Source organism: Brachyistius frenatus, unplaced genomic scaffold, assembly GCF_029030835.1.
Source record: "Brachyistius frenatus isolate BFR_SWC_R1_liver_20210118 unplaced genomic scaffold, ASM2903083v1 Contig_151, whole genome shotgun sequence".
Taxonomy (NCBI): Eukaryota; Metazoa; Chordata; class Actinopteri; family Embiotocidae; genus Brachyistius; species Brachyistius frenatus.
This window is the reverse complement of record NW_027210750.1, coordinates 139803-155962: the sequence shown is the minus strand read 5'-3', so window position 1 is coordinate 155962 and position 16160 is coordinate 139803. Positions and strand designations below refer to the sequence as shown.

General features: G+C 42.6%; 1 protein-coding gene across 3 annotated transcripts in view; it reads left to right on the top strand.

Moving 5' to 3' along the window:
• LOC138631210 (protein shisa-6-like) overlaps positions 1 to 10522 on the top strand; it is a 67884-nt gene extending 57362 nt beyond the window's left edge. For 2 of the 3 annotated variants that reach the window (XM_069716009.1, XM_069716008.1), the window contains 2 exons: positions 903 to 1055; positions 5595 to 10522. In XM_069716009.1, coding sequence (XP_069572110.1) covers positions 903 to 1055; positions 5595 to 6253 — 812 coding nt within the window. In that variant the 3' untranslated portion in view covers positions 6254 to 10522. The remainder of the gene's footprint in view (positions 1 to 902; positions 1056 to 5594) is intronic. The other variant, XM_069716010.1, reaches the window with a different exon arrangement.
• Positions 10523 to 16160: the final 5638 nt, after the last annotated feature.

Sequence of the window (16160 nt, the reverse complement as noted above, 5' to 3'; positions counted from 1 at the left end):
TATCTCTCTCTCACACACACACACACACACACACACACACACACACACACACACACACACACACACACACACACACACACACACACAAACACACACACACACACCACCATATGCTCCTCGGTGTTGTGTGTCCCTGCCCTCCTTGCTGCAGTAGTCACCCAGTCCTATTTTTAAAATCCAGCACCAGAGCGCCCCTGCCCGTACCCCATCCCCCCCACCACCACCACCACCCCGCTCCACCGCGCCTCCTGACCCGTGACTGGGCGTCCCAAATTTACCGAAAGCCACGGGAGCGTCGCTGCAGCGCAGGGAGCCTTAACGGCGTCACGCGCATCACCGACAGCCAGAAACTGAAACCGGCGCTCGAGCTGCTTCGAGCCAGACGACAGATGCAGCTTCCAGCTGACTCAGAACAGCAGAGACGACAGATCAGTCGATCTTACGGGTGCTACGACTCGGGGAAACAATAAATCAATAAGAGCCTCGGTGGGGCGTTTATTTCAGCCTCCCTGACAGAAACATCATAGTTTCTAAAAAATGCTGTCCAGAATCAGTTCTTCGTTTCTTAGGATGATCTTTTTCTGGTCAGTTCATCCAAAAGTGTTTTTCCCTTAGCGCAGCGTTTTTTTTTTTTTTTTCAGTCGTATTTAGTCAGAATGCATTTTTAGAAGTAAACTGCATGTTAAGGCTCCCCGTCTGCAGAACGCTCGAAACACGCCGTTTTCTTTTTTAACAAATTAAACACCAAAGAGAGGACGTCCAACACCTAAAACCCTCCGTAGTCCTGCACATTTCCCCTCTGCATCACTTACCCTTCCTCCGGTACGTAACCCATCCCTCTGACTGACTGTGTGCTGACTCCGCCCCCCACCCCCACCCCCACCCCCGTGTACCCCCTGTAGAGCGACCCCAGCGGATGAACAACATCCTGACCTCGGCCACGGAGCCCTACGACCTGTCCCTCTCCAGATCCTTCCAGAACCTCAGCCATCTGCCGCCGGCCTACGAGCTGGCCCTCAAGTCTGACTTAAGTAAATACTCTCTGCACAGATTAAGTAGGTGCTCCTTCATTCGTCCTCCATCATTGTGTTTTTTTTTTTTTGCCTGATGCACCAAAAAAAAAAAAAAAAAAGTCCCAGGAATGACATCATCGCATCGCGTTCACCGCGAGCGTCCGGCCTTGATGACGCCTCATCATGCATGTCTCTGTGACGGACACCGAGATAAGTGTCTCCAGATGTTTGGTGGCTCATCACGCACGTAGTCCTCTCGCTCCTTTTACCTCTTTTCAGGGAAATAAACGTCCTTTTTGAAATGCATCCCGACGCGCTCGCAGCCTCCATCGACTCATCCGCCGCCTCATCGGCTGACATCTAATTGGCGTGTAATTTGGCTCCATCTGCGGCCCATGTCATGTTGCTAATGTCTTTTAATGACGTATTAAGCTGAATGGTTTTTATACGCCAACAGGATGGCGCTTTAATGTCTGAGCAATACTCCGCTTAATTATCGCCACCGTGACATTTACGGTTTGGTGATGAGGTGGACGCTGATGGAAGCTCGAGTCCGGCGCATGTCGACTGGTTGCATGTTTCATGTGATCGTCCCACTTCTCTTTGATCGATTTTATTTCTATTAAAGCAGCAAGTTTCTTTCGGTATGTTATCTTTTACGAGAGAAACGTGGCCAAAAGTTTTGACTGTTTAAAAAAAAAAAAAAAAGTGAATTTTTCATGAAACACATTTTTGACTGTCTGACATGAAGGCAGCGTTTCTGAATTTACATTTATTTTGTAATTTATTCTTCAAATCTGCAGCTTTCCCAAAAAAACACATTTATTTTGAATGCTCGCTTCGGATGATAACAAAGTTTATGAAAAACAGAAATCTGTGTATTTACGTCTCTTCTGCTCTGAACTCAGCGAACGCTCTGGAGGGTTTTTGGCAAAAGTGGTTCAAATAAAATCTTTAAAATAGTAGAAACCAAAATATCTTTATTTCTTTTTTTCTTTTTTTTAAATAATTTTTACTTCGACCTCAGATCCTGCGCTTGGGACCATCTATTTAAAAAAAAAAGAATTCTCTGCTTTCACATGTTGATATTATTTAAAACACTCAAGAGAACGAACCGACACGAATGTGCAGCAACGCTCGTTGGTTCGTTTGCTGGTGTATGATGTCGGGAGTTTCGACGTTCAACAGATTTGTTGACAGTAAATCTTCCGAAACCTTCCCGCTATTAAAGCTTTAACATGATTCGGCAGTGAAAACACGCAGAGCACCTTCTCGCAACATTTCCTTGCACCAATGAAGTTGATGCACAGCAGATTTTGCAATTGCTCCCATTCACGGCTCCTTGAAACTTAAAGAAGTTACACAGAGAGGGAAAAAGCCATTTAAATGTGTCATTGTTCCCCTTTTTTCACGACAGAAAAACACGCATCGTTGCAATCTCCTCTTGACACATTCTTCTTTTTATACGTTTTTTTCTTTCCCTCTTATCAACTCTCGGGAGGGAGGGGGCGGGGGGGGGGTCTTTGCTGTTATCTCGCTGGAGTCTTGTACACATGCCGAAAAATCACAGAGATGAATCACAGCCGACTACAGAGCAGCTTCATATTTTCAGACAGGAGCTCGGCAGAATTTGTCAAACAGGCGAAGAGAGAGAGAGAAAAACAAAAAATCCAAGCATGAGTGAGGTCTTTGGAAACAAGCCTGAAAGTAATATAATTAGTTGCTGTTTTAATTAAACCATCTGGAGCGATGATTACTAAATTAAATTAGTACGTTTAGTAGTTTATTTGCAATTTAAAATTAGCAATTTTAAACGTGTGTGTGTGTGTGTGTGTGTGTGTGTGTGTGTGTGTGTGTGTGTGTGTGTGTGTGTGTGTGTGTGTGTGTGAGGCTCTTCCAGCCCGCCCGTCCTTCACTGATGCGGCGGAGATCGAGGACGCTGCTCCGAAATGACCCTCCGAGCCGCTCCGTGGAGAAACAAATCTTCCTCGGCTCGGTTGTCCGTCACCTTAATTACCCTAAAACAAAAGGGATTAAAACACCTTTTCAGAACAAAAACACCTTTTAACCCCTCCCGCCCCCACTCAAAAACAAAACAGACATTGCCGCATTCGCCCTTTACATCCCACCACTCCTGCTCCAAACCTCTAAAGATCACTTTATAATTGATGTTGCACCAGTTTCACGAGTGCATTATATGATTACAGTCTTCTGCCATCAATAGCTGACACATAAATACGCCGGCGATATCGAATGCAATCTAGCAAAGTGGGAGCCTGGGTTTAATTAGCTGTTGTTAGCAATTTCCTGTGTTTGTAGCCCTGCGCTCCACGTCGGGGACCCTTCAGCCTCTCGCAATCACGCTAATAGTAAAGTGGTGCATTACTATCAACGCCCTTCTTAAATCACTGAAGGTGTGAACGCTGTAACGCTCATAAAAGCCAGGACTTGAATCAAAGGGCAGCAGAGACGCTTCAGCAGGACGAAGAGTTTATACTGACCTTAAAGACAGAAAAAGGCCTCAAATCTACTGAAATTATACACGTATTTGATCATTATTATAGATCAACCAATGGAGCAGCACGTTTCATTACATTCATATCCCGCCGGGAGCGTTTTTCTTACTTCGAGGCGCCTCCCTGTTTTCTGATCAGCGTTGTCTCCTTGCTCGATGCTGTCACGATGAATTCAGGTTGTTTTTCTTGTCTTTTATGACCCAACCTCCGCTGTTGTTATTTTTTTAACACGGTCTGTCATCTGTTTTGTTTTTTTGGAGAATATATAATGTGTGTTTTTCCCGTCGGAGCGGGATATTATACATTCCTACCACCCTCTCATCGGAGCGTCTAATCACTACTCTCTCTCTGGATACTTCGGTTTGACCTATTAATGGCGCCGTGGGCTGCGGCCTGTCGATCGGCGGTATACTTGGAGCCTGTGGTTGAGTTTGGTTGACATTTTCTGCCATAATGTCACTTCTAAAACCAGCTCTTCAGGGGAAAAAAATGCTGGAGCGCATCGCCGCAGGGCCGGAGTCGGGCCTCCTTCATTAGGAATGCACCGAGCAGTGGACATGAAACCTCTTGCGGTGGGTAGGGAGGGAGGAGGGCGGGGGGTGAGGGGGGCAATAAGGTGACCTTCTGTATCCAGGCGTGACATCTCTCCCAGAGAGGCAAGCATCCAAACAAACAAGTCCCACCGTCCCTTTTCTCCACAACTCGGCGAAGCGTCCTAAAAACGACAACTCGACCTCGGCGTCCGGCAATAATTAACAACCGCGGAGTAACGACCCCTCAGCTGCAGCAGTTAATCAGAGGGATACCTGGGTAGACTTTCCCCTGAAGACTTTCCCACAGTCAAAAAAAACAGACAGGGTGAAGTCTGCCGGGAGCAGCCCGCGGCTCGTACCGCCGTAATGACCGAGCGTCTCTCTGGCAGCTGAACCAAAGGACCGGTCGGTCGGCCATCCAGCCAGCGCGTGAACCGTCGAGTGCCGCGGCGTGCCGACGAGCACCCTCGGTGCTGAAGGGCAGCTACGACGCTCCCGACGCTGTCTTGTTCTTTCATGAAGGAAAGAGGACAAAACAATTGAAAACAGTTTGAGTAGGTCTCTGCAACTGCTGTGCTGATTACCATTATAACTTCCTGTTCCTGCCACTATTACCACAACGGATCACATTCGGCACGTTATTTATTAATGTGACGAAAAAGACATTGCGCAACAGCTGATCTGTGCCGAGTCCTTCCAAACACCAGTGTAAGCCTCCCAGTAATTACATCTGAGTTGCCATAAACCTTTAGATAAGACAAAGGGATGTTCAATAAGGAGCTTCCTTCCAGCTGGGCAGTGAGTCACTGGAGAAGTCTTTGATCTCTCCTAAATCTGCCCAAAACCTGTCGGCACCGGGCTCTTGCATGGTCATGCATGGGGTGCATTTATTATGCATGTACTGTCGAAATGAATGAGCAGAACCTATCCTCTTTTGCAAAATGCTATTGAGATGAACCCGAGGTATCTTATTGTGACAGTTGTATTTCATATTCTAGGAGATGTGGGAATCACTATTTAGAATCGAATGCAGAGAGCTTCTAAAAGGAGATGTGTTACACCCGATAGTTACAGACGAGTATTCAAATCAGTGTTTTTCCATTCAGTTGGAGGTGCGATCGAAAAGTTCAGAAGGTTCCTGTTGCACAAAAACATCTGCACAGTGATGTGATTTGTCAGGAAGTTGCGTCGCTTGCAACGTCAGATTTGGGGGCAGAAGGTCACGGTCCGAGGCCGAAGAAGACGCGTTCAGGTTGGGTTTTCGTCAGACTTGTCAAAGCTGAGTTTTTACCGTGACGCTCCGAGTTGTCTGAGGGAAAAGATTTGATCTGAACTTTGACCAGTTTGTGTTGAAAATGCACAAGTTTCTTGCCCACAACATTGTACGTTTTTTGGTTCTTGAAGGCGCCGTCTCTGAACCGTTTGACCGCACCTCGAACTGTACCAGCATCCAAAGAGTGTATTTATTCAAAGCAAAGCAAATAATTATTGATTCCACGATCTCTGATTATCTTCGTCTTCGAAATCCTCAGGTGATAAAGACATAGATGACTACTACACAAGGAAGCATCACCATCCCGACTTCGGTGGCCGGGGACCGACCCACATGGTGAAGCTGAGTGCAGAACCCCAGCAGCATCAGCAGCACCAGCAGCATCAGCAGCATCAGCAGCATCAGCAGCACCAGCAGCACCAGCAGCGGCAGCGTCCCCGTCGCGTCCAGAGGGCCATGTCCCAGGACCACGTCCTGTCTCCTCCCCGGACGCCCCGACGCGGAGACTACGGCTTGTCTTCGTACGGCGTCATGGCCGCCGCGGCGTACGGAAGCAGCCGCCACCTCTCGGAGGAACAGCTACTCTCGGCGGACCGCCTCCACTCCCAGGATCCCTTGCTGTCCCCGGCGATGAGGCGCGACAAGTTCCGGGAGAAGGCCATAGCAAGGGCGATGTCTCACGCTGACATGCTGATGCCCACCACGCCCGTCGTGGACCGCCACAAGATGCCCAAGATGCACTCTCAGCCCAGTGCCTCTAGCAACTCCTACAACACGCTGACGGTCAACCACCAAGCGACCACGTCTAAGCGGCAGGCGTTCGCTTCCCGACGAACACACACGGTGGACCACCTACAGTACATTCCCGGCCACCACCACACATACCGCACTGCCAGTAAGAACGAGGTAACTGTTTAATCGCAGAGTGGAAGGATTCCCGTCGGCGTACACCACCACAACATGAAACAGAAATATCAGCGAGTCTCCTCGGCAGAGCTGCTCGGTCTTCTCGATAAAACAACCGCCGACATTAAAAACTCTTCCTGCTTTTTAGCACAAGCTTTTTGTGTCATCCAGATTTTTTGGGGGTAACTAGAATCAACCCCGGCAAAGACTTTTTTTCTCTCTTAGAGCATCATAAGGGCTTTGCGCGTTGACACAAAGATCCTTCATGTCAAACGTTTGACAACGTGAAGAAACTATTTTTTAAAACTAGACATGGGAGTGGAGGGGAATTGTATCAACTTTATAAATATATAAATATACTATATTTACTATTTGTATTTTCAGTCCTTGTTATAGCTTTAGAGATTCTCATTAACTAATGTAAGCACTTCAAGTGGTGCCTCTTGAAATTGTCCCATTTCAACGATGAAGTGGATTTGTGGGTTAAAAAGCACAATTAATGAATTCCCTTGGTTTTATTTTCTGTTTTTGGATTAAGTTTTCTCTTCTTCTTCGGTGATCGGCCAGAACATATCAGCTTATTAGTGAAAAACAGAGGCTATTTCTGTTGTGAACAATAGATGATTGTAAATAGGCTATATTAGCAGCATTAAACAATAAAAGCTGGCCCTCTCGCGTTTTTATTTTCTCCCACCTGGGATCAATCACAGATTCCCACTTAATGCTTTTGATTTTAGATAAGGCAAAGATCCCAAATTAATATTATTTCCACAGATGTCTGCTAAATATGTGGATCTAATATGCATATTGGGAGTATTTATTTTTTCTTTTCTAACTGTGCTTGTAGCATAGGATGACTGTGTGTGAAACAACCCTCCACCAATGTCAGTTGGCAGCTTCATTTCCACTGGTGAAAATGGAGCCTGATGGTCATTGCTGAATTTTCTTGCTTTGTCATCCATGAAGTATGACCCTCCCCCACCTCTCCCGCCTCCCCCCGAACTGCCCACCCTGCTTGGTTTGTGATTGGCCAGCTGCTTCCATCTCTACATATCAGGTATTCAGTGTTGAGGAGCGTATAGGTCAAGTAATCGTTTTTTGTGTTGACGGAAACAATCAAAGGACGTCATAGTCGCTAGTCAATCAAGCAGTAATTAAACTGTGACATGTTTGTCCAGATGTTTTCATTAAAGCAATGCCTTATTGTATGGAATCCCATATGCTCTTAATTGAACAATCATGCTTTTGTCCATCTTGTCGTCTCAGCTTTTTTGTGCAATATTTTGATTATAATTTCCCAGCAGAACCAGCAGTGAACACCTGTACAGTGCTGGATGGCACGGCACATACGGTACACCTCAACAACACTAAATTCAGTTGAGGAAGTTTAAAAGTTTAAAAGCTGAACAATCATTTAGTTCTTCTGATTCTTCATGGAAATTTGTCAAACTACACCCATTACAGTGCCTGAAATTAGCTTTGTTTAAGGTTTGCGGGCTCATAAGTCTTCACGGGTTCTCCTTGTTCCCCATAATGAATGATCCAATGCAGGAACCGAGCTGGACAGGATCCAAATTATATACAGTCTTAATGAAATCATGTCGGTAGGACCTTGTTTTATTGCCGCAGGTCTTGAATGTGTGCCAATATTTCTACTCCAGAGTGGCTCCACATTGACTCACCAAATTGTGTCGTGATGTTCGCCGAAAATAAGTCCAAGGCCAATTTCTATGAAGTTCAGGAAATATAAAAGGTTTGATCATCTGAGTTTTTAAGAAGTTTAACGAGTGCAGGTTATTTGGTGGAGCATCATACTGCTGCCTGAAAAAGTCATGTGTTTTGGCTCTCGAGTCCCCATTCAGGTTCGAAGCAATTAAGCCCCAACTTATCACGATTATGTCCCGCGTACCGACAATTAACTTTGAGACAAATAAAGTCCGAGGTTAAGACACTGCAAACGTTTCGCTAGATGTTCCACGGCTGAATTTTCGGGTGTGACCAAACATTTTGGACCCGTGAGGAACTTCCGCCGGTGAGTCCAAAGGCTTTGATAAAGTGTGTTCATGGTTCAAAGGTCAAAAAACAGTCTTCAGGATGTCCATTCCCAAAATGCCAAGAGTTACGATTGTGTTTGTGTTCTTGGTAGAAACATTGAACAAGATCGACTTTGTAGTTGAAGTAACGCATCAGGAAGGTTTCTTCAGATATTTGAGTTGTCAGCTAATGTATATTAAAAACTTGAACACGACGTTACTTGATGACGATTTGAACTGTATTATTTCAGTTGCAGAAGAGAAGCGTCTCATTACGCATAAATCATTTCAATACAGAGATGCTTGAAAGTTTGTGAACTCCTCATTATTTTCTGCATTTCTGCGTAAATATGACTGAGGGACATCATCAGATTTTACTTAATAATACTTGGTCATTTCTTTATTGAGGAAAATTATCCAATATCACATTTTTGTTAGTTGACTTCTCTCTTAGGTCCTTTCACACCACTTCTATTGGATTAATTCAAGACTTTAACTTGGCTGTTCCAAAACATTAACTTTATTGTTCCTTAATCGTCCTTTAGTAGAACAACTCGTGCGCTTCGGATCGTTATCCAGCTGCATGACCAACTTTCTCTTGAAGTTCACTTCACGAACAGGTTTTCTGATATTTTTTGGGGTATAATTCAGAATTCCTTGTTCCATAAATGAGGGAAAGCCATCCTGGTCCAGATGCAGCAAAACAGGCCTAAACCATGATACTACCGCCACCATGTTTCACCATGTTTCCTTTCTCCAAACATAACACTTCCAATGTAAACCGAAAACTTCTATTTTGGTCTCATCCGTCCACCCGTCCACAAAACCTTTTTTCTAATATCCTTCTGGCTCGTCTACAGGTTCTTTAGCAAACTACAGGTGGGCAGAAATACAAAAATTTGGAGAGCTTTGGCTTTCTTCCTGCAACCCTTCCATGCGCACCTTTGCTGTTCAGGGAGGGGAACAACGGTCTTGAATTTAAACCAGTTGTCCAACAATCTGTCTGACTGCAGATTGGTGGAATCCAAACTCTTCGGAGATAGTTTTTCTTTTAACCTTTTGCAGGCTGATAAGCATCAAAACTATTTTTCTGAGCTCCTCAGAAATCCCCTCTAGTCCTGCCATGATGGCTCCTCCAAAAATATAGAAATATCTGTTGTGAAGCTTAGACTTTGATGGATCCCTCATCTTTAAATGAGAAACTAGGTGCGCACTCATACTTGATTGTCATCCTATTGACTGAAAACAGCTAATTCTGGAGGTTCACATACTTTTGCCCAATACAGATATGCAGTATTGGATCTTTTTCTTAATAAGTAGATGACCGAGTATGATATGTTTGTATAATTTGTTTCATTAAGCTCTCTTTATCCACTTTTTAGGACTAAAAATCAGATGATGTTTTAGGTCATACTTACATAAAATTTTTACAAAATTGTCAAATGTTCACAAGTTTTCCAGCATCACCGTACGTTAAATACGCTCATGTCTTGTTGCACGTCTTTGTTAAGTTGGCTCCATCTTTGTTTTTAATGATAATGAATTTATGATTGATTGACGTCGTAGAGGGGATGCGTGGAACGTTGGCCAAATGTTAGTTTGAGAAAATGTATTTCTTTTAACTTGATGTGCCACTTTACTTTTTTTTTTATGCCAGGTATGTATTTAATGATGTCAATTAGAGGTTCATGTTTTTCCAAATTTTTTCTTTTTGTACATATGATTTCTTTTTTTTTTCCTTTCTTTGTCCGAGAGTGCTTCGCAGAAAACGAAGAACATTTGATCTCTATTGGTGAGAGAGGGGTGTTAACTGTTGGGGAGACTGCTTTAGACAGATTATCTGTATCCATCCACTAATCTCACAAACTTCAGCTCCTTCCTTTCACTTAATTAATAATGATGTCATCCCAAGAGCCTTTTTCTCTATGTGCAATATTTCCTGTTCATGCAGTATAAATCTATAGCCACTTACTCTTTTTAAAAAGTTGTGAGGTTCATTTGCTGCCATACGGGCTTGTTGTCCTTCTTGATTTAGGACTGCACTGTCTTTCATAGTCGATGAGGATTTTTTTTTTTTTATATATATAATACAGATAAATGTGGTATGAATGAAACAGGTGTCTGTGTAATTGCACAAATTACTGGAGACTAGTTTAAAGGCTTCATAACAAAATATGACTGTTCTTGTGGATTTTTCTGTTTGTTACGAATTATTAAAGCACATCACGTGTCGTATACATCAATTTAATCACTTATGCTTTTTCGTATTTATGAATAAGTCATCAAATAACAGATTTAGTGAACAATATAACTTGTTTGCTGAAAAAAAATTGTCGAACCCACTAGTTTGCTAAACTACCATTAGACCGGCTGAGATTTGCTACGTTGCGAATTGCCAAGATTAAAACAAAGGTGAGTTTTTAAGATCCGTCGCTATGCAACATTAGAGCAGCATTGTTCTCAAAGCACAGGGACAGCTTGTGACCCAGAAGAAGATATTTTCTGAAAAATAAGCAGACTACAGACCTAATTTCATGGGATAAGACCTAATTTTGTCAGCTGGCATGGACTGATTATCTTTGTTATTTAAACACATCATAATTAAGTGGAACAATGTGCTGTATAGTAGGAAAATATAGAGTTTCAGTGCGACCTACTCCCAAAATATCCTTCTGGCTAAATGCTTGTGAGCTCGTGGTTACAACATGCAGTTGTGTGCACGGTATGCTTAGCGTTCAAGTGGTTAAGTCATCCAAACACCGCTGCTAGAGAATTTGCAACATGGACCCAAAGGACTCTTTGAGCATGATGACACACGGAAAAGATGTATTGGGAACAACAACAAATATATTAACTTCCTATCCGTCGAAAAAATGAACGTGACAATACTGCTGTTTTCAGTTCTACTTTTCACAATTAGTTTTTCAGTTTTGGTGAATTTGTGCCAAGGGAAACGGAACAAATATAGCAGATGGATTAGCGCAAGATTTTAACTATTGATGTCAGGTTTATTTAACCAGTAAACAGTGTAATGAAATATGGCGCTTTTTATTTCTCACACTGTCAAAACCTCTCAGAGTTAAAATAATCCCAAAATGTGACTGAACAAACATTAACTCAAAGGTAGTCTTTATCTGTTTGTTGCACAGATACATCTGTGATCTGTGTTACCGTGAGTAAACAGCTTTTGTAAGTCTACTAAGACCCTGTTTGAATATCACTTGTGTAGTGAATATTTACATTTATTACAGCTGTGTTTTTCAGTTGCCCGTCTCACGCTGGTCAGGTATTACTCACACTAAGCACATATAATTATGAATTTGCGTATTTTTAACTTTTATTGCTTCAGCTCTTCTGTTTTTTCACTTCATGAGAGAAGTTTTTGAAGAGGGTTTTTGAAACTAGTGGCTATTCATGGTATTGCACATTATGTCACTTCCGCATTGGTTTCACTTTTCAGACCCGGATTGATATTGAGTCAATGGTGCCAACTGTGCTGTCACACAAGATTTTTGCTTCCTATTTCTAAGAATAAAAATCAAAACTACTTTCAAACACAGCATGGAAAAAAAAAAAAAAAAACAGCGGCCTTTGATTGCTGGACTAAAACCTTGGTAGCTTTTAGATCTGGTCACTGACACCATCAACAAAAAGACTCTCATTACATCTATGACACTTCTATTAATACCTACTGTTCCCATCATGTCCTGGAATATCTGAGACCTCCTTGAAATTCATAGAGCGGGCAATGCATTTCTTACGGTAGAAGAAAGAAACCTTACGGTCACAATAGTGCACACACAAATGAGCAGATAGGAAATAGCAGTGGTTTCTTCAACACCCGTCCATTTGCATTTAGATGGAAAAAGGAAACAAGGTTATTTGGACAACTGCGGCCCAAACGGTGGAGCGATGGTCAAACATGTGGCTGTTTAACAATTTAGTTCTGTTCTCCCGGTGTTTTTTATCAGGTCGGTTAATTCAGCGGGCTGCTTGAAGGAGTCCGATCATCAATTTACTTTCCAGAAAGGTGAGTTGTTGTGTGCATTTTTACATGATCACAACTTCCAGCAATGTAAAGTACACACATTTGCCCATAAATCTTCCTTTACAGACATTGTGTATCTTTGATATCAAACCCTGAAGTCGGTCTCCGATTGGATGACCTTTCTAGTTCGCATGAAAAAAAGAACAAAAACATCCCAGCAGACCTCCGGGAAGAACCCGGAGCTTTCGGACTTTATTTCATTCTGTTTTTATTAGTCTTGAAATTTCTTCGGCGAGTTGACTGGCAGAGTGAAGGATTTGAAAGGGCTGCGGTTGACCTTCTGCATCTGATCCGATCACAAGGCGGCGGCACTGTGAGGGGACAAGTTCTGCTCTGATTGATTGACGCTAAACAAGGAACGGACAGAAGGAAACCAGGCAGAGACACGAACAAACATAGTCGGGCCAACAGCGGTGGCAGGAGTAGGGAAATGGTTTAAATCTGCCTTAGAGCCTTTATTGATGCACAAATGTTGATTGACTGTCTAATGTAAGCAAAATTCCCATGATTTCTTCTCAAAAAGGTCTTCAGTAGAAGCTCTGCTGCAGCAATAAGCCTCAAGTTCAGCGTTTTGGGCATATAGCATAAACCTGACTGCACCACAGACCTGTCAATCAAACAGACACACCCCTAAACATACCGCTTTTTGAGGCCTAATATGTAATTCATGACGGGATTATTTTTAGATGACCTCCCAGAAAACTAATAAGAAGGGGCGACTTCAGCTAACGACACTGAAATAACTCGTGCAAAACATTTATTAACTTTGTATTTCATGAGAGAAGTTGAGTAATTTGAGCTCATTTTGCTGCAATAAAGTCACTTAAAATTCTACCAAACAAAAGCCGGCACTGCATCAAACATTTTTTTTATTTTAACAATCACAAAAAAAAACCTCTTTAGATATGTCATTGTTTTGGGTCACAGTCTCACTCGTTGCTTCCCGCTGCGGTGGAGCATTTAGCTGCTGAAGAGTCGGATGATTCCTTCAGCAGTTGGTGGAGACCAAAAACAGTTACAGTTAACAGAGTTAAAAGGAAGTTAAATGTTAGACTTAAATTAAACTCAGACAGAATCCAAATTCAAAATGTAAGATGAACGTCGCTTTGGAACTGCTGAGTATGTAAATAAGCATCGGTGTTGGACTGAAAGTTGGTGGAGTACGAAATAAAGAAATAGTCAAACATTAAATGTCGTGAGCTCCTTTTCCACTGCCGACCAGAATAAGTAGGAGCCATTATCTGAGCTGTAATCGCACCAGTGGCATCCAACCTGAGCAGAAATTGGACAATTCGTGTAGTTTATGGTTCGCTGCTGGAGCTCTCACCTCTGGAGAGAGAAATGAATGGATGCGGGCATTATGTAAATGCAGAGAGTTAATAGAGCAGGGTGCTGGAGGAGGCTGTGTAAACAACATGGCATTCACCGGCGAGCACATACCGCCATGGGAGTCTGATGATGAATGCAGCTCATAGGCCGAGGCTGTTCTCACTGCACACACACACACACACACACACACACACACACACACACACACACACACACACACACACACACCTATGTGCTTCTAACAGGCGGCTGGTATCGATCCCTCCGACATACTGCTTCACCATTGCTTAAATGAGAGCAGTCAATAGCAGCGCTGTCTGGGAGATGGCCCCGAGTGTTTCTGCAGTGGAATGGATGGTTGTTGAATGAGGAGCGAAAGAACAATTTCTTTTTCTCAAAAAAAAAAAAAAAAAAAAAAAAAAGGTAGGAAATTGTGTAACACCAGCATAAAGAGAGAAATCCACAAAAGTTGATCACTGCGTCGACTGTAAACGTACACTGGTCTGAATGTCTTGCGTTTTATGAGCTGCTTCAGTTTTTATGTGAGTTTAAGAGAGAAAATGAAACACGGTAACCATCAAACATTCATCTGAGGCTCAAAAAAGAATGTGTTGGGTAATATATTCCTTCATAAGAGGTCAATGGTGACCTTGAATAGACAAAGATTGGGAGGGGAAATGAGATGAAAATCTTTCTAAAGCTCTTTATTTTTTTTTTTAAAGGAATATTACACAAGATGCCGACAGAGCGCTGACCTCATCGTTGTCATGCCAATTAATGACTTTAAAGCACATCCTCCTATGTAATATTGCAATTATACAGGTTTCTAACTAAATAAAATATGTTGTCAAAATGTAGTCATTTCGCTCTCAACATATACTTTTTTTTTCCATTTCCATGGCAACACATGGGGTATGACTAAGAACTGGAAAACAATCAGTCAGTAGACTCGTATGTAACGTACGTAATGTTTACTGCACCAGGAAGTAGTCCGACCCTTATCAACGCCCTAGCAACAGAGAGGATTTCTAGTCTGTTTTATTGCTCTCTGTAGATGGTTTAACACTAAACTGCTCAGCTCGCTCAGTCCTCTTCGTTGCTCCGGCTTAGATCACCTTCATGTCTGCTTCCGTCTCCTTTATAGTTTTTACATACGGACACATTTGTGGCATCGCCAGGGAATTAACACCAATTAAGACCAATAAGCAACTCCACCAATTAAGTCAAACATGATTATTATATTTTATAAGACCCTCCTTTTACCCCGGTGTGATTGGCAGTAGACTTTACCGTCATTATAAACCTCATTACTTCCTTTGTGTCGGGGAGATTTTTCATTGTGCAGTCTACAAAGTGAGATCGCTCCTGTTTTTATAACCTGGCGCCTTTACAGATGAAGAGGTGAATGATTATGAAGCGGCTACCTGTCGGTAATAATCCATAACATTCGATATGATTATAGTAATTTCCTAATGAGGCTTGGCGAAGCACCGCCGGACGGCAGACGATCCGCCGTACACCCCGAATGTGTTCAGACCTCATCAACTCAGGCCAATTTTCCCCTCCAAGTTACAGGGCCGTTGAGCAACGCAAAGTATCAGCGATGAATCAGGAAATGATGATGATAATTACCATCATAACAGTAATCACAACAATTATGGGAGTTATTATTTAAACCCTCCTCAAATATCACGGACACATTGTCATCAGAGAGCGCTGTGCTCAAAGAGAGCCTCATGTTTACCACAGCAGCTGCAGAGTTTTACAACAAATCGCAGCAGATGCTGCTTTAAACCTCGCGAAGCATCCACACGCTGCTCTTTTTATAATAAGTATTCATATTTACTCAATAAACAGGAGTAGATGGCAGTGATTTTAGTTCAGCACAGAAAAAATAGAGCATTTGGTAGAGCCACAAAAAAAAACACAAAAAAATAGATTTACCATCAACCCTTCAGTTCCCAGTTTACATCCATATCTGTCCAGATTCATATAATGTTGTGAAGATTTTTAAGGGATCCTTGTTTGTGTTCACATGCACGGCCAATAAATCTGACTGACAGCAGACAGCGCTTCAAATATGGATGTGGCTGCAGAGAAGCTACAAATTCTGAAACATCCATAATTCACACACAATTGACAGCAAAGAAGATCTTTACAATCAGCACAGTTTAAGAGTCAAGACCCAAGATCAGTGTCACCAACTCAGTATCTGACCTCACGTGAAATATGGTCACAAACTCCCCTTCTGTTCCTCAGTTATGGTGCTGGATACTGGACAGGAAAGTGGTTTTGCAGAACTTTATGGTATCACTGTGGTGACCTTTGACCTTTTGGTTATAAAATGCCATCATTTCACCCTATAAGATGTTATTTGTTAAATTGTGTCTTAATTAGGATACAAAATCTTGTGTGGTGTTGTGTGAGGTTGCAGTGACCTTTGACCGCCAAGTTCGAATCAGTTCATCTTCGAGTCCAAGTGAATGGGTGTGCCAAATTTAAAGAAATC